The sequence below is a fragment of the Egretta garzetta genome, unplaced genomic scaffold (assembly GCF_000687185.1).
Source record: "Egretta garzetta isolate BGI_Z169 unplaced genomic scaffold, ASM68718v1 scaffold54, whole genome shotgun sequence".
Lineage (NCBI taxonomy): Eukaryota > Metazoa > Chordata > Aves > Pelecaniformes > Ardeidae > Egretta > Egretta garzetta.
The window spans coordinates 564,143-588,084 of record NW_009259313.1 but is presented as its reverse complement, the minus strand read 5'-3'; the positions used below and the strand labels follow the sequence as shown (position 1 = coordinate 588,084).

Sequence of the window (23,942 nt, the reverse complement as noted above, 5' to 3'; positions counted from 1 at the left end):
TTAAAAACTTCTGTGGTCGCAAGGGACCATTACTCAAGAGGTCAGGCTGTGTAGCCATAACACAGACCTGAAAAACCTCATTGAGCAACTTTCTCCTGTTTGAACTGGAGTATATTTTCAGAAAGACATTCAGCCGTGCCTAAATCCTAGAAGTGACTAAGAACCTTACCGTATCAATTTAATTACTGTTCCTTAACAAGTATTTTGTAAATAAGGGAGGGAAAACAGGTTTCCTAGCTCAAACAAGACATGTGCTATGTTCTGAATTCAAAGTGCCACTCCCCTCCAATATTTTGAGGTTTTCGAAGGAAAATTTAAGTTTGATGTTCAAGTCCCATCAGTTAACCCAGCCTGACCCCAGTTTATGAGAACTGAAGCGCCGAGGGATAGCAGTGGTTGTGGAAGCAAAGAGACATTTCCCCATGCTTAGAGGATTAATACTGTTACAAGGGAAGTATTTAAAGGAGCCTTAAGGTACAGCTTAACGGGGGAACAGCCTGTCAGTGTGCATCTGAAAACCACACCCTGAGGTGGTGATCTTGCTGGAAAGTATTTTGTGGGTTTTGCTGACTCACTGGAGCGGCTGGCTTGTTACCTTTGCCAGATAGAAAAGAAATAAAAGCAGCTCTCAAGCAGCAATGCGTGTGTATTTGTGTGTCGGGGTGTACCTGTTTGTGCATTGAGGGATATATTGACGCTACAGGAGAGAACGCTGAATGCAGTCATCTCAAGGAGAACATCCAATCTGTAATTTCATGTATTTTTATGCATTATATCGACTGTCTGCATTTGTTAATAAATAAGACCGAGAGAAGCAGTACTGGGTATTGACACTCCGCTTTGCTGGTTTGTTCAGAATTGGTTATCGTGCCATTTGATTAGTAATTGGTATTTTCAGATGTGTTATGTTTTCCCTGCCTCTTCTGCTACAGATATAGATGAATGCCAACACCGACCACTCTGTACAAATGGACGCTGCAGGAACACAGAAGGATCTTTCAGATGTATTTGTAGCCAAGGCTACACATTATCATCTACTGGAGATCAGTGTGAAGGTAAGCTTGTGGACTTAAGCTACTGATCCATTTTTTTTTCAATAAGATCTTGAGTATTTCAGCTATAGGCATGAACTCTTTTGAGAATGGGGCAGAAGGATATGTTGCTCCTCTTTCTTTCTCAATATTTTGCTGTCAGCCATTCAGCAGTCCCCACCTACACAGCACATATTTAATGGATTCTTAGAAATAGTCCCTGTCACCTTTCCACATACAAGAAATCAGCACATGTGTTTCCAACAGTAGGCTGGGAAGAGCACTTGACATTGTTACAGAAAGCAATTAATCCTTTCCAAACCTTGTTGCTCAAATTCTGACACAGAGGTCCTGTATTACAAAAGCTTCTGCCAGCATACGCTGTTCACAGGGGGGCCTGCTAAGTTAAAACTTCTTCTCCAGCTGTTTTTGGGAACCTGTAGCCAGCTGCCACAATCCCACATGGCAGGAGGAAATACGTAGTAAAAGATGAGCTCCAGGGGGTTCTGCTGGAGCTCACTGTCTCAGAAAGCAGTCTACATACTGAGCTTGTAAAAATAACAGGTGAAAGATGTACAGTAAATGCAGAGAGAAATGCTGTGTTACAGAAAACAGAAACAATCTATTGTCTTTCAAGTAGAACAATTTAATTGTCCAGTAATTGGCAAACAGGTTTTTTTCTAATGAATTATTTCAAAGCTACTCCCTCTTCTCCATCATTGGCTATATCACCTGATGTGGTAAATCTGCTGCGCTACTCATGGTCACCTTCAGCATGTGAGATTACTTACTAGCGAGCGCCAGAGAAGGTTATACCTCAGTTGCTTCCTTATCTCACCCGGGGAGAGGGGGAAGACTCAGTTAAGGTCTCACTGTACATGCGGTATTAGCTCATAAAACCTTCTGGTCTCTGGTGTGCTTTCTGTAGCTGCTGATACCATGGAAGACACAGCTCCTTGCTGCTGTTGTACCTAGTAGTGTTCTCTGGCTCCACGCAGCACGCTGGGAGGCAGTTCCCACCTTCTCACCCACAGCAATAGGTCAGGAATCCTCATCTTCAAGCGATCTAGGAAGAAGAGCAGTTCCCCCTGAGCCAACCAAATGCTGTCTTCTCAAGACAAACCTGTTACATCAGACCAGACTTCATCAGCAGGGATGTTACTGGATTGTCCACGTTAACAAGTGGCAGCATCTCTTGAAGTTCTCATCAACAAGAGATAAGGATATCTTATAAAATCTCCTCAACACACAGATGCTCTTTAATACTGTTAGAGAATCTGGTCATAGAATAACTTAACACAATCTTCTCAGAGTTCCTGGTGAAAGCCAACATCACTTGCAGCAGCTTCAGGAAATGTGGGCTGATGGTGCAAGGCACTAGAAACTTGTGTCAAAGAATTTTCCTCTCACCTGGCTTCAACATCTTCATGAGTCGCACAGATGCGGAGATACGGAGGTACTGTGTCAAGAATCAAAGAAAAATGTGGTGGAAGGGATCAGTGGTCCATTCCTCCTGCCAAAGGCAGAACAGACCATATGGTGTCATTCCTGACAGGTATTCATCTCACCTGCTCTGAGTAGGCTTTGGCAGATGAGATTCCAAACATCTCTTCAAGTAGCCTGTGCCAGTGCTTTGCTGTCCTTGTGTTAAGACTTTCTTTTTTCCCAAATGTTTGATGGTAATCTTCTATTGCTGCAGTTTAATTTATGACTTCTTACCTTGTCCACCTTAAACAAGAAAAGGTTCTCTCTTTCCTCTGCATAGCAGAGAGGGAGAGGGTGAGAGAGTGGGATGCATAAATGTTTCAAGCATTTTGGTTCCTTCAGCAAGAAGCCTTACAAACCATCGAGTCTGCAGAGAGATATTTTGAATTAGTAAGTGCTGTTAGCGTGTGTGAGCGTATGAAATGGTGAATTAAACCATGTCATAGTGAAGAAGATCAAACAAAATATAGAAATTAATTTAAATCCATTGTAGTTGAGGATCAAATGTTTTCCAGAACTTCTCTTCAGGCTGCTTTGGTGCATTTCATACAGCCCAAGAAGTTGTGGTAATTGTTACTGCTCTCCGTCACTACGCAATGGCCTGTCAGGACAGGTCCATGCCTTATCTTCCTCTCTTCCTTGATCCTGTTCAAGGACAATTTTCAAGAAAAAATAATTTCAGCAGCTCTCAGAGTAAAAGAGGAGGAATTGGCTCACACAAGGAAAAAGGAGTAAAGCTGTTGCCTCACCTCAGGATCTTCGTCTAACTCCAAAGGTCCTGTAACCAAGCGTACAGCTGTCACCCAGTGACCCAGTAATTTCTGTAGCAACAGTTTGTTCTCTGAAGATTTTCATAAACATTAAAAGTTCTGCACAAAATCTGTTCATCTCTTGAAGTGGAAGAAGTTGTTCTGTGCTTTCATTCTATCCCTTCAATATTTTCTGAAGTACAGGATATGACAGACTGCTTTTTGCACCTTGGAAACAAAGTTTGCACAGACTGTGCTTGTTCTGCTGTCAGTAAGAATGCTTTGTGCAACTGCTTTATCTTCTATACATTCACCCCTCTTGTTTTTGTCACCTTGTGATGTAATTATTTTTGAAAGCTCCTTGAATTATTGGGTGCACATTTAGGCAATTCAGTTGACTACAGGTTTAAATCTTACGTTCTTATCAGCAGAGGTCCTCAGCCTCATGAACTCCTGAAGTTCCCATCTTTGTGAAATGGCTTTCCTCCTGACTGTTAGTTCAGCCAGAGATGTGCATGGACTACAGGGCAGAGCTTCCATAAAGACAAAATGGCCTTGAGAAGGCATCAAGCATTTCTCCACGTGATGGCCTTTGATTTTCGGACTAGCCTATTTATCCAAATGTTTTGTAACACTTCACAGAGAAATCAGGAAAGAGATGACAAAAACTGTGGGTATAGCACAGCGCAGTTGTGTGAAAAGAAGAGAGTTGTTCAAATTCTGTCCAGTTTCTCAAAGACTCAGGGATGGAGTCACATCAGAGGATATCCAAATTTGTATCAGGCTGTAAAGCCAATGTGATTAGCAAGTCAATTGCAAGAAATGCGCTTGTTTATTTAGTAGGGATGTCTTCTACTTCAGAAGTATTCTTAAAAATGTAGCAGCTCAAGAAGCAGTTTGCTGATTTGATCATTGTATGCTTGTGCAAACTTCTAGAGATATTGCAGAATTTGGCAGAATTAAGCTGTGCTCATTTTCAGCTGTGCTTTTTGCAACTCTGGCAGAAGTTTTTTTGTCTGGAAGTCTTCGCACAGTATTTCACTTGTTTAAGAGCAAAGGCAATTTGCAAATCATCGTTCTGTATACATGGAGTACACATGCTCTGTATGCATCCTTGCACTGAACTCTTCGGAAGATGAGAAAGCTGGACTGAGGCCTTCATAGCTTCAGATCTGTCTGAGAGCCGTAATCCAGATGTCCATTCATATTGTAAATGCCTGTGTACCCTGTTATCCAAGGCTGAAGAACTTTTCACTTCTGCAGGACCTCTAGAGACTTGGTATTATCTGCTTGGAAATTAGTGGCCTGGAAGTATGTGACCGTTCACAGGTGGGCTTGCATGCACAACCTTCCACCTGAACATAGAAAAAGAGGTTACTTCCTAGTGGAAGTCTTTAAGATGCATGACCACACACGTTTGTTTTCTTTCTGCCTTACCCTCTCATTCAGCATCTCCTGTTCTTGAGATGAAGCAACATTGAGACTTTCTGCTCTGTGTTGCTCTGAATATGAGGGAGCACGAAGTGTGAGCACACCTGTGGGTATGAAGTATTGGCCTTGTCTCAACTGACAGGAAGTACGAATATGCACCAGCTGGGCTTGTGTATTGACTGTACAGCTCAAAGAACTCGGGTTACTGGAAAAGAGACCGTCTGAAGCGTGGGAGGCTCCAGTGTTCTCCTAGGAGCCTTCAGAGATTTTGCTAGCCAAAATGCTCTAGACATGCACCTGTAAAGGCCGGTAAAAAGCACTGAACACATCAAGCATGAGTTACTGTGTCTGATGTTTCTGGAGATTCTTGTGCAGCAACCATAGGACCTATGAAGAGTTGCATCAGAGGAAGGGAGGTTTGCATCCTGTATGGAAAATAATGCATTTTGACTGCATTTGGCAGAAGGCGCCTTCTTGTTGTACGGCTTGGCGTTAACTCAGCGCAAGGGAGTCATTAATTTTTTCTCATGCTCCTAGTCAAAATTAATTGCTGTTTTAAATAAACCACAGTTTATTTCTCAGTTGAAAATTATTATAAAACATGTGGTTATCAAAAGGTCACAACTTTGTCAGCATTAAAGGCAGTTTTGTCTGCAATAACATTCATTTATGTAAGAAAGCTATCCCTATTTCTGATTTTTTTTTTATCAAATAGATTAAATCCCAAGGATAGCTGCGCTCTGCTAGAGTGTGGGCTTTGCAGAGATAACTGTAGAAATGAGGTCGTATCCTCTTTTTTAATTACAATTGTTATTCCTGCAACACAGGAAAAAGTTACAATTCTAACTGGCTAAAATCCATGCTTAAGAAGTCAGAATAATCAAATGCAGTGGAAAAACTCTTTGATAACTGTTTTTCAAAGGAAACTTGTCTTCATTATCAGAGCAATAGACTCAGTGAATTACGAGGAAGGGCAATGTGGAGGCAAGGGAAAGTCGCTTATGAGACGCTTCTTCTACTGGACTCTCATTTTCTGTTTTCTTTTAAAACTAGAAGCAGAGTCATGAAATACTTTGTGATCTTTAGCTGTAGCAAAACAAAACTGTATAATGTCGCTGGAACATAGGCATTTACTGAGCTAATCCTGTACCCGCAGCAGCTCTGTTTCCTTCGTGAAAGAAAAGGCTTCAGGTAGAGACAGCGCCAGCGTCCTCCTCTTTAAATATTTGATTACTTTGTATTCAGTTTGTATCCTGAAACTTGCCCTGCTCTGTGTCAGCCAGCACCTTTATCCCAGCGGCGTCAAGACGCCAGCGCTGGGAACGTGGTGTGCAGGCAGCTGGGGGCTAGACCCTGCACGCCCTGACTCTGGAGCTGGGTTCATGGCTTGGGTGCAGCCCTGCACAAAAGCAGTTATCCAGCTTCAGCTACGCCTGCGAAATGGCCGTATCGCATCACATGAACTGCCTCTGGAAAAGCAACCGATAGCACAGCAGTACACACACTGTGGTCCCTGTCCTACGAGTCTCCTGTCCACGTGGTTGGTTTGGGAGCAGTCCCCGCAGGCATGTATTGTCTGGTGTGGCACGCCAGCTACGCCTGGGCTTGCCCGTGCTCCGGGGAATGCCTGAATCGGGTCACTTCCGGCTCAGGGATATCTGTGTAGTGGTCTAAACATGTCCAAAGATGCATATTGCAAACTACATGTTTGCATTAGTCAGGCATTTTTTGTGTCTGTCCTCTAAATGTACAGCTGCTTGGATTTTCTTGTTAATAGTACTACTGTAACACCACAGTCACCATTACAGTAGGGGAGAGATTGGTGTAAAGGTCTGTCATGATACCGTTTATGAGAGATGCAGATGGCACATATTAGACATGCTTGCTAAGAATAAATGACGCAAACTCAAATTTTAAAGCTCTCTAGAAATACAAGAAGTTTGATGATAAGATGAAAGAAATTAAAAGGACATTCTAAAGTGTAAACTTGATTCCCCCGCCCCCTTATTAAATGACATTGTAGCTTTGAGTTGCTACATTAGTAAAAAAGTATTGCTATTAAATGTTTCATCAGTTTTTACATCATCTACTAGTTCAGTTACATTTTCGTTTCAGATATTGATGAGTGCCTTCAAGACAGTGATACTTGCCTTGGAGGAAACTGCATGAATACTGACGGGTCTTACAAATGCACTTGTCCAGATGGTTTCCAGCAGATCGCAAATAGGGGATGCCAAGGTATGAAATAGCTATAAAAAATACCTGGATCGTTATTTTATATGTACAGTTTTGTAGGCATAACTTGTGGTAGTCACAGATCATGCTGAGGAAGAGAAACTCATTCTATTTATAATCTGTGGTACTTTCTTAGAATCATAGAATGTTTTGGGTTGGAAGGGACCCCTAGAGGTCATCTAGTCCAACCCCCCTGCAGTGAGCAGGGACACCGCTTACTCATCTCATTTTATATTTCTCTAAATACATGCTGAGAAATTGTTTCAAGAGGCTGAAACCTCAGCTTTCATACCTTGAAAGAGAATCTACATTAGAACTAACAGAAATACAGTGCTGCATGTTCCCAAATTCTGGGAACATTTATTTTGACAGAACCTTCTGTGTTTGTGAATCAGTGATGCAGCAGAAAGAGCAGTACAGTTAGCATCAGGTCACGTTAGATAAACCCCTCTCACCTCTGAAACACTTGCAGGCCTTTGTGGAGGATGGGTGGGGAAGAAGAGGATGCGTTATCTGAGGCTGAGTCAGCATTGCCAAACCCAGAAAACCACTTGCCAGCTTTTAGCTCTGAACAATCCCAGCTCCATGGCACAACACCCAGGCAGCACTCACAGCTCCCTCTTGCCATCTGTTTTCATGAGACGAGAACCGTGGTATTGGAGCTGGACAGTGATAGTGTGTTCGTGCTCTAAACGACTGGAGAACCAGGAGGCTGGACTTTGCTTTGGCTGCTCTCTCACGCACAGTTTAGACTTGAGCTGAGAGACGGTATTCCAGCTGATCTATGTTGAAGATCCTGTGCAACCAACAGCAAATTCCCTGTAGAAGTTCGGAGTATGATATATGACTGTTTTCTCATTTGGGAAATGTTGCATTCAACATAGGGAAGTGCTGTATTAAACCTTGCTTTAGCAGATAAAAGAGAATTGATCACCATCTATAAGTCAATGCCCGCTTTAATACCAATCTATTCTCTTTGCTCCACTACGTAAAGTAGTAGTATACAGGCTTCATGTTTTAAATGCATAAATATAACAAAACTGAGCGAGCTAAGGGACAGGCAGTATAGACAGTATTTTAACAGGAAAATGTGAATGAAAACTGAAAATAATTTCAGATAAGAGAGCCACACTTGAGAAAGAAGACCACCAACGCTGAAAAACAACAGCTTGCTGTAAAGGGGAGTGAAACTGCTTGAGAAATAGCCAGATCAATATCAAAACAAATGGAAGAAAGGAGTTGCTAATGAATACTGACAAGTTAGAATAGCAAATAACTGGACACAGTGAAAGAAGATAAAGCGAGATCTTTGGCTTAGTATGGTTAGACTTTCTTTACTGTGTTGACTACCTGCTGTTAAGCTGTTACAGGATGCAATAGTAGAATTTTTATTTGTCATAGATGGAAATCTCCAATATATTTTCTTGTCCTGTATTTTGTGCTGGACAAAAGTAGCCGTATTATATCATAAATGATGACTTCTTTACATTTCAACAGTACCTTCAAAATGTTTTAAGCAGCAGATAAACTGAGGCCTTTTTTAAATGACTGAAAGTTAATTCTATTGGAGTTCTGTAATAGCAAAAAAACCCATAAAATTGTTGAGAGGGTTTACGTAGAGAGATTAGGGGCATGGTAAAAGGTCCAGATAGTAGACCACGAGTGCAGAGTGATCTTAATTGCATGGTATACTGGGCATGAGCAACGAATATGTGTTTCAATATGTCCAGCTATATAATGACGAAGGAATCTCAGTCATGCTTGTAGGACAGTGGGCTTCCTTCTGGGACACAGGTTCTGAGAAGGATTTAGGGGTCAGAGACAGTCAGCTGAATATGAGCTTCCAGTGCAACCCTGTGGCCAGTAGGACTAATGCACTCCCCGCAAGATTGAAAAAGCATAATTTCCAGCAGGAGTGAGCAAGGTTTGTTTACCTCTATTTTGCGTTGATATGACTGCCACTGGCATATTCTTGTAATGTTCTGGTGTCCCCAGCTCAAAATGGGTGCTGATCAGCTGAGGAGAGTTCAGAGATGAACACAAAAAAGCTGATGGCCTGGGGGAAAAAGGATTGAATGCTTTTAAACTGTTCATTTTGCTGGGGGGGGGAGAGGGAAAGGGGCGGGGGGAGAGTTGATCATAGCCTTATTACCTTCAGAGGAAACCATAATTGAAAGTAGAGAGCTGTTGAATTAAACTGGCAAATTTATCACAGAATGCGGTATCTGCAAGTTGAATCTGGCCTAGACTAGAAATTGGGAACACACATTTTGGTAAAAAGCAAAGTTGAAAAGAGTCCAAAACATTAGAAACTGTGCAGTTTGCTCTTTCAGATGAATTATACTCTTATTTCCCTAAGATTGTTAATTTTGTTTTCCTGTCTTTTAACACATCATTCTACCTTGTGTAATCAGCTGGTTTAGTTTCCAGTATTTTTCTGGCAGTTTTAAGAACTAACAGCTTAGACTTGAGAACAGTGTGCGTCCTGGGAAGGTACCGTACTGCCCTTGTCATTGCTGATCTCCCACCTTACCTGACTTTCAGAGAGCTTCAGGAAACGTGTCGTTGGTCTGCGTTTACTATGAATTTGAAGAAGACTTGACACGTGGAGGTGTGGTGTGAAGCCCAGCACACTGACTTTTCCCTGTGTGCCTCATAGAAATACTACCCTTCCCTGAGCTGCCTCTGTTCTTTCCACATATGTGCCATGACTTCAGGACGCTGGCCTAGAAGGTTTACACGCAGGGTAGAATCAGTCTGTCCCTAAAGAAAATTCTATAAGGGGAGTCATGGGTCTTGAAATAATAGTACTGAAGTCATAATTTCTCTAGTCCATTAAAATTATTGTCTGCATAGATGCATTTTGTAAGGCTGTAACAATGGCCAGAATCTAAGCAATGAAAGACATGGTTAAAGAATAAGAAATTTTAGTATCTGTGATGATGGATGAATAAGCCTTGTGTAAGTTTTGTTTCTAGATTTGTTTTTGATCTCAGTGTGGTATTGAAAACTTCTTAAAAGGTTTCTGTAAAGCAAACTACAAAAGTACAATTACAATGTGAATGGTAATTCATGTAGAAGTGGGACCTCCTTAATGAATGAATGCAATCCTTAAGTTCTGATGGCAGGTTTTGTTGGCAAGATGAGACATCAGCCAGAAAGAAATGCTTGTTTTTCAGATTCAAAAGTAAGTTTAAAAGGCAGTGTTTGAAAAATGATTTCCAAGTTTAAAAAAAAAAAAAAAAAGAAATTATGACAAACTCTTGTATAGCAACCTTTTGGGACCATTCCCATTCCTCATCAGCAAAATAGAGCATTTAGCTTTAAATTACATAAAATCAACTTACTGGGAAGGATGCAACTCCAGACCTGCTGGTAACACATGAGCCAGGTGCGCAAGGTGAGCAGCGTGCAGCAATCAAGCAACAGTGAGTTGGAGCCATCTGAGAATTCCCCTAACGCGGAGGAAATGTTGGCTAGCCTGGAGCTTGTACTGGTAACTCACAAATCACTCTCATCTGCTCATCGTCATCATCGCAGAGAGTGATCTAGTGAGAGCATGATGCAGCAGAACATACCGATGCGTATACAGAGTTTAAGAATGATCCCAGATTTGGTTACTCTGGAAAATGAGCCCCATTTGCATAGCTGTTTACATAGCTGGTGGAAATAAAAGCTACTTTAAAAATTAGTCTTAAAGACTAATTGAACTTAGGCTCGTTATTAAGGGTACAATGATTTGCGAAGCTGTTAATGTCTCTGTGTTTTCAGATATCAATGAATGTGAGAGATCTGACCTCTGTTCACCTCACGGGGAATGTCTCAACACGGATGGTTCCTACCAGTGCATATGTGAGCGGGGCTTTTCTGTGTCTGCAGATGGCCGAACGTGCGAAGGTGAGACAAGTCAGTGCGTTGCCATTGATTTGCTATTGGTTGGGCAAGAAGAGTAGTCAGTTTGGGTCTAATACCCCAAAACCCCCACTATTAACTCCTCAATCTGCCACCTAAGAGCCCTTTGATTTCCTCGTAAAAGCACCAGGTGCTGCATTGCTGTTTGAATCATGAGAAGTATAACAGGAAATGTACCAAATGGGCAACGTAATGGAGTTAATGTTTGTCAGAATCTGTAGTTTACTTTTCTTGATTTTTAGTAATTTTGCTATCTTAACACTGGATTCTATTTTTTTGAACAAAAGAAATTATTGAAAAAGAAGGAATACTAACCTAACTATGGCAAATGATGGCAAAGGAGGGACTGGTTTTCTTATGTTATGATATATGAAACAGGTAGACATCTGTAATATGAAATCTATTCATAGATGGGAAGTTATTTCTATCTTGTAGCAAGGGCGGAAGCAATAAGTATATATAAAACGCATGTAAAGTGAGTTTGGAATTTAGGCTTCTGGTAAGGTTCAAGTGGGTAGCCCTTCTGCCATAAATTTTTAGGATTCTTTAGTTTAAAGATTCTTAAATGCATCAGCAGAAAGCCTGCGCTGCCTCAAATGTTCTCGTTACAGTGTGTGAGACAACAGAACCTTGCTTGTCAAGATTTTTTTCTTTTTTAAAAGATGCGGATGGAGCATCCATACAACAGAAGTAACTCCAGTGAGAAATTGCAGTAAAATGCTATCTATGATAGAACCTCAGACGTTTTGAAAGGGCAGAAATGGAGTAAATAACAGTAATTAGATCTTTACAGTGCTAAAGCCAGCTTACTCTTCTGAAGTGTACGCAGGTATGCTTATACGGGTATTTTTCATATAAGGTTGTAAAAGTAATAACACTGCTCCAGTAATAACACTGGTGAGAAACATCGCTCAGGAGCCTAGAATTTAGGTGTAACTAGGGGTTTTATTTTGTTATAATGTGAGACTATATCCTCTTGCTAATGGAACACGCGCACTAGCAGGAGAGCTAATGATGCTGCTCTTCTGTGCTGAATTTAAAATAGGAGAGCTGTGCTCAGTGATACCAAGAAGATACATGGCTTTGCGTAGCCAGTGATACCGGTAGAAAACAAAAATTCCCCAAACTGGAGGAAAAATGGCTCTTACAGTTGAGAGGACTGTTCAAGACAAGAAGCCTTGTGGGAAAAGTAATAATTCAGTAGGGAACAAGGCAGTATTTTGTGATTTCAAGTAATAAGGATAATTCCAAAGCATGTTCATGGACTCTTTTGGCAGCATGTGTACCTTTCACCCAGTGTTCAGGAAGGATATGGTTAAATATCTTTGATTTCTCTGCAAGAAAAGTAGTAGCAGGTGTTTTGCCTCACTGTTGAGCATAGCTTTAAAAAAAAAAAAAAAAAGTGGTCAGAGAAGAATGCAGTTTGCTCTTAGTAAAAACCGAACACTTTATTCCAAACCAAGGTTAGAAGAACACTTATTAACCTTGTGAAATCAAACTCTGAGAAATTAAAAAAAGCAGAACTGAATAGAAACAAAACTTTAGGGGTGGAAAAAACCAAGTTGGTGGCACCTAATTTTAGGGGATGTACCAGAAACAATGAGCCCCTCTGTCTGGATCTCTGGCTGTTAATAAAGCAGCACAGTTCCCAGGGAAAGGGTTACCATCACATATGATGGAGTAGTACAAAGATCATCTCCATTAGAACAAAAAAGCCAAACTTTTACTAAATAGAAAAGGATGAAATCACAAGATCTTATTTCCAGGATTGTGAGTAGTTTTGGAACTTTTTAATGAAGAATAAAACAACAAGTACAAAACCAGTTGAGCGTGCTTCACAAGTAATTGGTGGTGTGTATGGAATACAGATCAGACTTTATATTCAGCCCTTGGAAAAGTATTTTAATAACTTGGCGAAGCAAGGGTACTTCTAGTCTTCTGAAGCAGCAGCCCTCCTTTTCTACCACGATTAGTTTCTCCATTCTGTCATTTTAATAAAAACAATTCTAGACTTGAAAAAAAAAATCATTTAAAGGGAGCACTGATGGCGTCAGTGTTAATATTTGTAGCTGTGTCAGCTGCATGCAAAAAGGCAAGACGAAACAAAAGCATCGGGAACAAAAGGAACGTGTGACATTCCAGGTACTGAGAAAGGATGTGGCTTCCAGCCGCAGGAGCTACTGTTCTTTACACTAGGTGCCTCTGTGAATTTACTTCTAGTTAAGTGAGTGAGAATAACTGTTTATACCATCAGAGAAAGAACCTGAGGAAATTTTGCTGGGTTCAGACGCCTCTCTGTACCTGGGGAGCAGATTTTCCATATCTCCAGACTGTTTTTGTATGAGTTTGACTCATTTTTTCGAAAAGTCAGAAACAACAACAACATAAAACATTTAGGAACCCCATGTGGTTCAGTTCTGGTACGGAGTTTTTATGGGCATTGGCCAAAGTAAACTGAACAGCTGTGGAGACTGTGTCTTCTTCCAAGGTGTAGACAAACTTTTGTTGTAGCGGTGACATTCCACTGCCGCCTGGCCCCAGGCTCAGCAATTTGGCTGCGCCAGGCTCTCTGAACAGGAGGCTCTCGGCGCACTCCCTAGCTCCCCATCGAGCTCTCTGGGGTTCCTGTAAAGGCAGTGTTCTACCCAGTTGGCTGCCAGTCAACTGTGTTGGCAAAAACTCAAGCTAGAGGTTCTCTGATGCTTAAGTCAATACCATGCCCTCAGTGCCTCCTCTGTCTCTGTGTCCGATCCCCGTGTCTCTCAGTAGCTCTCTCACTTTTCCCCCCTCTCTGCTTCAAGCCCCAAGCTTCACTGCTGGCCTCAACAGGCACTCGAAAAAAAACTTGTACATCCCATCAGGGCTCTCCAGCCACTGCTGCTTCCTTTCCACTCACTTACTGTCTTGTATCCTGTTCTCTGTTCCTTGTCCACTGAAAAAGCCACCTTTCTGAAACTTTTGGTTGCTTGCATGGAACATCCGCAGATCATTCTGTGATCAAAGATGCCACATTGTCCATCATTTCAGATGACTGCATACCTGAGAAGTCTGAAAATCAGGGAAACAAAGAGCAGAGCTGCCAACAGTGCGTAACTGTTACCTCTGCCACCACAGACATTTTGGGAGAGTAGAAGTTTGCTGTAACTGCATGTCACAACCATAATTCTGCCCTTATAGGGAAGACAAGGCAGTTTTAGGAAAAGGGTATGGTAAATCTAGGGCTCCTTTTGGGGTAGAGTATTATCTGTCACATGGAGTAAATTTTATGCTTCTGCTAAACATAGATTTGAGTAGGCATCTCCAGAGTGTGCCCCTGTGAGCTACTTCTGGTTTCACAGTGAGTAACCACAGACTTCACCAGCCTTCTCACGTGTGCTGATAGAGATGTTTTAGGGCATCAACTACTTATCTGGATGCTGGCTAGAGAAGTAAAAACACAAAGGGGAAAACAGGAATCTCTTTCTTACCCACATCATCGCAACGTTGGAATGACTGTCCAGCATTATTGCCTCTAGATGGCCAAAGTCTTTCTCCAAATATTCATTTTTCGGATCTTCTCATGACCGTGATTTTTATGTATGGGTGTTATGGGCAGCCCTGGAAGTCTCACAATCAGAGCTCTGTTCCCCTAAGCATTGTACAGAACTGTCCAAGGAACCAGTTCCTCTTCGAGACCCTTTGCCATGTTAGTAGATTTCAGTGAGACTTAAATATCATGCCTGAGGTCAAGCGTGCCTTCATCTTGGTCAGGTTGGCAGAAAACAGGAACACGGTGTTGAGCTGAATAGGAGCGCCCTTGAGTGCACACGTGGTTTGCCTTTCTTTAGATCCTGAGGATGTTAGATCAAAGGAGTTTTGATTAAAGCAGGCGGCACTGAGTCATGGATTCTAAAACAGGTCATAATTACAGAGAGCTGCTTTAGTCACTGTATAGACATAGGATAAATTAGTTTTGTATTTAGTTTTTCCCCTTGCTTTGTCTCCATATAGCAAGAGAATCACCGATTACAAGCCTTATGCTTTACAGGGCGATTAAAGAAACAAATGCCCTTTCCGGCTGTAAAACAGGAGTCCTTTGAGTGAGCTGTCTAGACAAGGAAAAGTATGTGGTGCTTGGACCTTCTCTGTAATTTCCCATACACTGAAAGATCCTGTCATGTTCAGCCTGCATACTCTTTAAAACAAAACTGCCTTCTGTGGCTGTATTATATACTAAATTAGGACGCTTGCTACAATCACAAGTTTTGTTTCTGCAGCTTTTCAATGACCTTAGTTTACCTTTAGAGAACCAGCTGCATGATCCATTTCCCTATCTGTTTCCTTTCACATTTAGCTATTAAGTAAGAGAAATACTGTAATCTAGGTAATTCTGAAATCCCCAGTTGTAGTCTCTTCTGTCTAGGCTTTTAACAGAGTAACTGCCCCGTGGCTCAGGAACTTATAACATTAAATTATAGTTGGCCGCTGAAAATACAAATGCTGCGTTCTTGTCTGTTGTCTTAAATTCCTGGCTGTCAATCCACCATTGTTCACTCATTTTGAATTCCCTTTCTTAACTTAACGGGATTTTCTTATATAAGAGAATAGAGTATTCAGATTTTTTGACCAGATATGTGAAACTCCGATGACCATATGAGAATAAAAATTTAAATAAGCTATGTTATGCGGGTATAACGCACAGCAGCAAGAGGGAGAGTCCAGAAAAACACAACCCTAAAGAATTTGTATCTTCTTTCTCCCAGTAACTCCATAAGCATCTTTTTATAATTCTGTCATTACGGTGACTGGAAAAGGAAGGGTATCAAAGGTAATACTTGATCTTTCACCTTTGACAGCGTCGTTCATACAGATATATATTGCTTAGTCTTATTGCTGAATTAATTCTACTAGGGAGAGTTTGCGGTAGATTTCAATAAGTTCGGTATGCAGAAACCACCCAAATTTTCATACTCGGTTCCTTGAGAATAAACATACCAGCTATTGTATTCTTTGCCAAGTACAAATAACCGTTTCTGAGATAAATTCCTTCAGTATTTTCCCTTTGTTAAATAAATCAAGTTATAAAGAGCATTAAAGCCTTTATTGACAAAACCACCAAACCAAATAAATCACTCTGCCGGTTCCATCTGCAAGTACTTTTTTTTTTTTTTACAGTTATCAGTTATGTCTCCTAGATTTCAGTGCATGTAACACATGCATACAGGCTTTGCATGCATTTTGTGTTATAGCTGAAGGTTAACCAGTGGATCGGTTGGTTGAAGAGGTGAGTTTTTTCCATCACTTAGACATCCTAAAGTGAAATCAGATGCCTTTCTGAAAAAGATGTTAGAATTCCACAGTTTACTCACAAAATTTGCCAGAGACAGTTTTTTAACCTATTTAAGAGGTCAGGCTACATGATGCAGCGAGTCTCTTCTGGCCTTCAAAATCAATATGCAGTTCTAAGCCTGTTCAAACCCCAGCCACAGCAAATAGGAAAAGCTGGTTTTCAAGACCCCAAAAAAGCCTCTCCCTGAGGCAGACAGAAGCATGTGAGGATGAACCGGGGTACTTAGGGCGCAAGAGGGCTGCACGACAGGTAACCTGTCGGGGAATGTGTGAATGGTAATGATGTGCTGCTCAAGTTTGGGTAGACTGGGGAGCTGTGACCACCTGGTTCAATGACCAAGAGTTCCCGTTCAGCTGAGTGTTAAGACACAGTTTAAAAGTCAAAATGTTCTTGCTTGGTGAGCACTGTCACGTGAACGAGGCGCATCTTTGCTGACTTTTCTAGGCCTCTGTTTGACACAGCTGTGAACAGCTGGAGGAGTAGACAGGGCTGTGCTTGAGCCCTCCTCTCTCCTTTCAGAAGGACACCCGGCAGCAGTGCTGCTCGCCTGTTCAAAGCAGCCCTCTCTCTGAGGCAGTGCAGGATTCAGCCCCACCAGACCTTCAGCTCAGTGAGTGCCCTGAGGCCTTCACTGGAGGTAGAATCATGGTAGGCTCCGTCACATGAAGGTCTACGCTAATGTGCAGAGTTAATGATAGTAGCTAGTACCCAGATAAATCAATCAAAAGCAAATCACTTTATTCACCATTTAAAATGTAATTTCCCCCCAGGCACAGTGCAGGAGGTAATTCCAAGCGGACAGCAACCTTACTTAACAGTCATAATGGTTTCTGAGAAAGTAGGATAGGAATAATTTCTCAGCTTGTAACTGCAGAGTAATTTAGAAGGCAGAAGGTACTAATCCTAGTATCCTGGCAGGTTTCCAGTTAAAGTTCTTCCTCCTGAAAAACACACCGTGATGTCTTTAACGACCATGGATGGTCAGGGCCTTGGGTTTAGGTCTTGCTTTGAGTGAAGATAAAAATAATACATTCCTAGCACTTATAATACACTTACAAAAACAAACCACGCTCTGCCACAAGTGGCTCTGCTTCATTATAGGCTGAGGGGCAGCTGAGACTTACTCATGCAAGTGACTCTTACTTGTAAGGCCAGCAGCCCACAAGTGGGAACTACGAATGAAAGGGCCAGTGCAGAAAGCATGCAGGCACTGTAATTATTTTGCCTACCTGTGTAAGGTTATTTATAGGTGTAAACTTCCAGAATTAAAGCCAGAATGCTCAGTCCACAGATATGTAACACTTACATATACACTATGAAATCCATCCACCTTCTCTGGAGATATTCAAAGCCCGCCTGGATGAAGTCCTATGTAACATCCTCTAGGTGAACCTGCTTTAGCAGGGGGATTGGACTGGATAATCTCCAGAGGTCCCTTCCAACCCTTGCCATTCTGTGATTCTGTGAAATTCTCACCTGTGCTGAGCGCCAGAACGAGATCTGTGCAGCACTTCTGCCCAATGAATGCAACCATACCCTTGACCTCTTCTGTAGGCACGGGGGGGCAGTTTCACACCTGTTGTTCACCCTATAATGCTACACTGGTAGAAGCTGTAAGCCAGGGAAATCGTTGTATTTAAACTATGTCTTACTCTGTGGTGAGTAGCATCATGCCATGATTGGTGAAACAGATGGGAGACAGTTGACCAAAACCGTTGTCTGACATAAGATACTTCCTGTGAAGTTAACACTGAAACATTTTCCCAAACTGTATCTGTGCTCACATTAAATTTTTGTGTCTTGTCCTTTGTGTTTTCCTTCCCAAAGTATAGAGGGACATGGCTGCATCTGTTTGCAAAAACGACCTGTCTGTTGTTGTTCTGCACTATTCATGAATGTGTCTGCCTCTGGTTGTCGCATATCCTGTCTGATGTTAAAATTCTTCCTTGCAGATGTCGACGAATGTGCAAATGGCACAATATGTGGCAGTCACGGGTTCTGTGAGAACATGGATGGCTCCTACCGCTGCCTCTGTTACCAAGGGTATCAGGACCCACAGAATGGGCAAGGGTGTACGGGTGAGTTCTTAGGCACAAGCGGTCGTTCCTGCAAGGTTATAGCAGCCAAAAAGCAGCATATGAGCAAAATGCATTTCTTCACAAGAACATTTTTTGTTTTCTGTCATTTTTTGTTGAAGTTGTATGACTTACTAGTAAAATAAGGTTGAGCTGTGCTTTGCTCACTGAACTTTGTGCCAGATGGAAACTTCATTGCGTATCCATTTAATTGAGAACCTGTTATTAGGAGTCAATGAAAACCAACAGCAAATAAGCTGAGCTGCTCATTTTATCTCTTTAAAAAAAACCCCAAGAAAACCCACTATTTCTGCACATCAGGACCATTCACAAATATAAATCATACTAGATTGAATTTAATACCTTAGCCTATTTTAAATGCAACATCTGTTTAGTCTCTTAGCTGAATAACCAGAACCTCTGTACTACCCCCTACAGGAAATCACGTCTGGCATGTGGTACAGCCAGTCTGAATTAGATGGCACACCTCCCTAGGCACATCATATTTGAACAGATTTTAACACTGGCTTCGAGCTCCAGGAAAGACACCTATCACCATGAAAAGACGTGAGAATTTTGTAGCTGTGTAAACACTGCACATTTCTCTTGTGAAGAAGAGGTTTCCAGATCTGTTGTTAATAGTGATGGTTGGACCCAAGATCCATCAGAGGCAGCACAAGTTTCTAAAATAAAATTAATATGGTTGGACCCAAGATCCATCAGAGGCAGCACAATACAAAATTAATAATACAAAATTAATGCCAGATCAAGGAAAGGTATTCATTTAGCAATTTCTTCAAGCCAGACTCAGGATTAAAAACATTTACCAGGAACAGAGACCTAAACAAAATACCAAACAGAAAGGAGGAGTTAGAAGTTTTACAGAAGCATTTGTATGTGTTTTCTAACACATTAAATAGTTTTATTAAAAATTTCTTTATGCCATTTGGCACTTAGTTTGCAACATCCCAATGTATGTTTTTGCATACAGTGACTTCTCATGCATGAAAATAAATGAAGCAAAGAAAGAAAAAAGAAAAAAAAACAGAAAAGCAAAAGCTGGTGTGAAAACAAATTTAATTTTGGGTCGCCAGCGAAGTGATTCTGTCTTAGGTTTTTTTCTTGTACACACTATATAATATAAAATACTCTCATAAATTTTTTATGCCGGTTATCTACCAAAACAATTTTAGGTAAAGGTAAGTCTCTTTAGTGCCTGGCCAGGCAATGTTCCGCAAACAAGATTTATTTCTTATGACAGGAATCCAGCAAAAAGATAAAGAAAAATGTAAGTACATTTTAACAGTGCTGAGCAAATCATAAGTTAAAATGCGTATTTATATATGAATTCACAAAAATCAACATTCAGTCACATGACTTACATTCTTGCTGGGTAAGAGGTAAAAAGGATAAAACGTTGTCTCACAAGTTATACTTTACACCACGCTCAAGTAGAGAAATTTCTGAATTGGGATACACAAATAATAATTTCCAGATTCTGTCATGAGTACACAAAGTAGATTTTCAAATGTAAGCTTTAGTAACTGAAGAGAGAATAAAGTTAAGGGATCCCAGCAGTATTTGGTAACCCTTGTTTAAACAGCAGACAACTCTCCCGTCAATCGAAAAAGCATTTTGGGGTAGACTACGAGTTAGCAGGTATATGGAAGTCAAGTTAAAAATATGTGGGGTTTTTTGGGGAGAGGGAATTTGCAGTGTTTGGCAGGGGCTCCCTGAGTGTCTTGAGCAGAACCCTTGTGGGTTCCAGAGCAGCCTGTGAGGCTGTGAATACGAGAGGCACTGGGGGGGGCTGGGGGATTCACTGTTCAGTGGATGTTCATGAAGAAAATGGGATTTTAAGGAGAAAAGGGAATTATCTTTTCCATAGTGTGGTCTGAATCACACCAAAACCTACACGTTTTGCTCCTTGAATTCAGCGGAGGTTTGATAATAAAGAAAGAAAACAAATGAAATTTGTCTGAATCTTAAATCCCAAGAAAAGGGTGCAAAGAAAAGCAAATCTTTAAAAATGAGAAAGAAACCCCCGAAAAAATGAAAGCCAGTGTTCTGGTCTACAAGCAGCACCTAATCAGCACCAATAGTCTATAAACTGTACTGTGGCTTTCAGGGGCCTCGATTTCAAAAGACTGACTACTTGTTTATGAATCCACTTAGGTATTAGTGAGTTTTTAAGCCTTCCCCCGAGATCACATCTGTAATCTGGCAGACAATATTGGCACAGATACAGCAGATAAAAGAACAAACTGTCAGTAATGGGTCTGAATTGATTTATGGTTTGGATTTTTTCCCCAGATGTGAATGAATGTGAAATGCTGAGTGGAGTATGTGGCGAAGCCCTCTGTGAAAATGTCGATGGTTCTTTCCTGTGCCTGTGCTCTGATGAAAACCAGGAGTATGATCCGATGACCGGACAGTGTCGCTTCCGTACCTCAGCAGGTAGAACACCAGTGGGTTTTTGCATGCTTGGCATGATTTCCACTGCATATGTAACCAATGGAAAGGTAAAGTTGGTGTAAATGCCGGTGTGGCTTTAACTACAACAGAAAAATTTAAAACTTTTGTCTTCTTGAAAGTGCGTGCATGAAAAGAGGCGTTTCCAGGATGGAATGTGTTATCAGTGAACCATTAGCAGTGAAAATATAGCAGAAACATCTTCTAAATCTTATACGTCAACAGACTTGGCAGCGAGAATGAACAGTTACAGCAGTTAAGAGTAAACAGTCTTGTTTGCTGTGCTGTAACAACGAAATGTGAAATGGAATCAAGTCTGTGGCCTGAGTGATTTTATTTTCCCTTCATGTTTTTACAAACATCCACGAGTATGCTTGGACAATGTTTAAGGGAGCATATGAATAAAACCAAGATTTGTGTATAGCAGTATCCTCTTAGCATTATCTAGTAGCAGCGTAAGTCCTCAGGAAAGGTAGCTGGGAAAGCAAAAAAGCGAAACACTGAATTGTTGTCAGTCTCTTCCAGTGCATTTTGAGTGCCCTTGCCTGTTGTACACCACCTTTTGTCCTGTTTTTCCTGTTTTTCCTAATAGTCCATTGTACTGAATTTGTAAGCCTTTGTTATCGGGTGTTGCAAATACTACTGGAAATACACTCATGAATAATGAATTTAGAATCCTTAAAGTTGCCTCCACATTTCTACACTGATCCGGTTCGGAGAAAGGAACAAGCCCCCAGTAAGGAGCAACAGAGTACAAGAAATGAAGGGATTTACTTGCACAGCTCTTTTTTTTTTTTTTTTTTTTTCCCCCCCTCCAGAATGAAAATCTTCATATTTTTCTTATTTTGTTCTTACACTGCCGGCTGATCTAGCTTCCGGAAAGCTTTAGAATAACTGGCTGTAGTGCCAGGATACCGACTCTACAGCTTACACGGCTGTGGCTATTTTCTCCTATTACTCATGGTCTTTCAGACTTATAAACGAGGTTGAAATATCTGTGACCTAACTGCAACAAGTATTTAGATCACTGAATGTAGTGCTCAGCAGCACTCAAGAAGTTGCCTGTGAAATATCACTAACAGCCGACTGACAAACTGAAACCTTTGCAAAATCTTGTGAGAAAGATTCAGGCTTACAGGGGCTTGTTTTATGAAGGAAGAATGGAAAAAAAGTGAGATGGCTGAGGCAGCAGAGCAATGCCCAGTGGTACTGCCTCCATTCCTGTTTGCAAGGAAAAATACTGCAGTACTTTTCCACCATGAAACAGATTAGCTTAAATACCCGCTGAGGATAACTGAAGTAGCAGTATTTAAAAGTCTTCTGTGAATTTACGGAAGAGTGTTTTAAATTATATTATCAAGATTTGCAGCAGATGTGAATGCCATCTTCGTTTTGGTACTTGAAGAGGTAATACTTGGGAGTATTACCAGCTTCTTGGCAAAATAAAACCAAAGCTAAAGAAATTAGCAGAGGACCTGAGCCCACATAAAAAGAAGTCAAGTCCAAGGAGCATTCAAGGACACACCCAAACATTACTGTGGGGAGGGAGGGGATGAAAAACCCGGTGTGGCTGATGCACTGTCAACAGGTGAATATCAAGAAGTAGAACTGTCGCTATGAATCCCATTCTGTTGTCACCGGTGAACATAGCTTTACTGTGGTCAGTTTGGAAAGCAGCCATTCTCCCGCCCTCTCCAGCCTTCATCGGGCCCTAACAAAACACGTCCTTCACCTTTGTCTCTTCTCTGACAAGGTTGTCAAGGAGGAAGATCTCACACAGGAGACCAGAAAACATGCAAAGTAGGACCCAGCGAGATGTACTTTACACCATATGCTCTTGAACTAGAATAAGGAGAAGTGGCAGTACTGGGAACAGAGATCTTACTATTTATTCTCTTAGTTTTCTTCCAAAGTAAGAGAAGGAAAGTACTGTTGTTAACTCTTCTTAAAAAGGATTCCTGCTTTCCTGTACATCCTACAGCCTTGCCGGTTCGTTTTTCTCTTACCAGCTGGCTTCTGTTTCTCAAGACCTCAGAGACTGAGCAGTCAAGTACTGACACTGCCCCACGTACCTCTGGATTTCACATGTCAGAAGCTGACAGTGCACACTTCGTTCTTCTACATCTGCTCACTTTGCTTGTTCCTATTTTGTTCTGGGACCCAGTGGGTGGCCCTTGTGCCGCTGTCAACTGAAGAGGGAACAAAACCAGTCTTTTCCTCCCCATTTGTAAGTGGCGGAAGCCCCATGGCAGCATGCTCAGATAGGAGTAGCACGCTATCTCCCTGCGAAGAGCGATAGGATAGGCACGCATCCTCTGGCTTTAACAAGCCACGTACCCGAGTCGGGCTCAAGAACTCAAGTCAGGAGTGGGGAGAGTGCATCCTAAGGTGTGTGTGGACGTCATCTGTCAGCATGAGCTTGCATCGTGCCTATTTTCAGAAAGGAAAAATTTAATCCGCATTAATCTGTTGCAGATATCTATAGTTCAGTGTGGTTTACTCAGCTTTTGCTTGTTTCTCATTTTGTATATTTGTGCATAAAGAAATGTTCATCCACCTCATATCGAATGGAAATAGGTGAAGACTGTTCAAATGTTACTTTAATTTGGGAACTTTTTTCATGTGGTTAAAGGCTGTTAGCTTTGTGCAGTGGGGTGTGTTCACACTTTACTTGCCATTAGGGCTCTCAAGACTTCCTTCTATTTAGATTTCACTTGGTGGAAATTCATCTTTTTTTAGCTGTGCCCTGAAACAATTCTCTCAGCGTATGTATCAGGAATTCTACCCATGTTGTCACGTTCCAGTAAAAAAAAAAAAAAAAAAAAAAGTAATTGTGTAACATTTGATTGTCCTGTTCCCCTCCTCTCTGCCCTCCTGTTCACAAAATATAGCGAATGCTTTGGAAGGAAGGAAAGATAAAGGAGGAAGGAACTCTCTTTTGTATTAGATGAAACTTTGCTGTTACACAGTACCTAAGAGAGAAAAAAAATGCCTGGTTTGGGTTCAAGTCTTCTCATTTATTCTTTTAACAAGATATATAAAGCCATGTATGATTAATTTCTAGCAAGTACCAAGCTGAATGCAGTTTGAGTAATAATACGTATTAACATGGGTTTAATTGTTTCGACGTACGTAAAAATGCATGTTCTAGTGTGCATCTAAATGACTAATATATTACTAATATATCACTAATATATCATTGCATTGAACCCAGAAGCTATAA

At 41.2% G+C, this 23,942-nt stretch overlaps 1 protein-coding gene across 1 annotated transcript in view; it reads left to right on the top strand.

Annotated features, from left to right (window-relative positions):
- LTBP1 (latent transforming growth factor beta binding protein 1) overlaps positions 1–23,942 on the top strand; it is a 184,834-nt gene that overhangs the window by 132,094 nt on the left and 28,798 nt on the right. Inside the window, exons 19-23 of the mRNA XM_009636439.2 lie at positions 933–1,055; positions 6,812–6,934; positions 10,703–10,828; positions 18,125–18,250; positions 20,561–20,704. Of these exons, the coding sequence (XP_009634734.1) occupies positions 933–1,055; positions 6,812–6,934; positions 10,703–10,828; positions 18,125–18,250; positions 20,561–20,704 (642 nt within the window). The remainder of the gene's footprint in view (positions 1–932; positions 1,056–6,811; positions 6,935–10,702; positions 10,829–18,124; positions 18,251–20,560; positions 20,705–23,942) is intronic.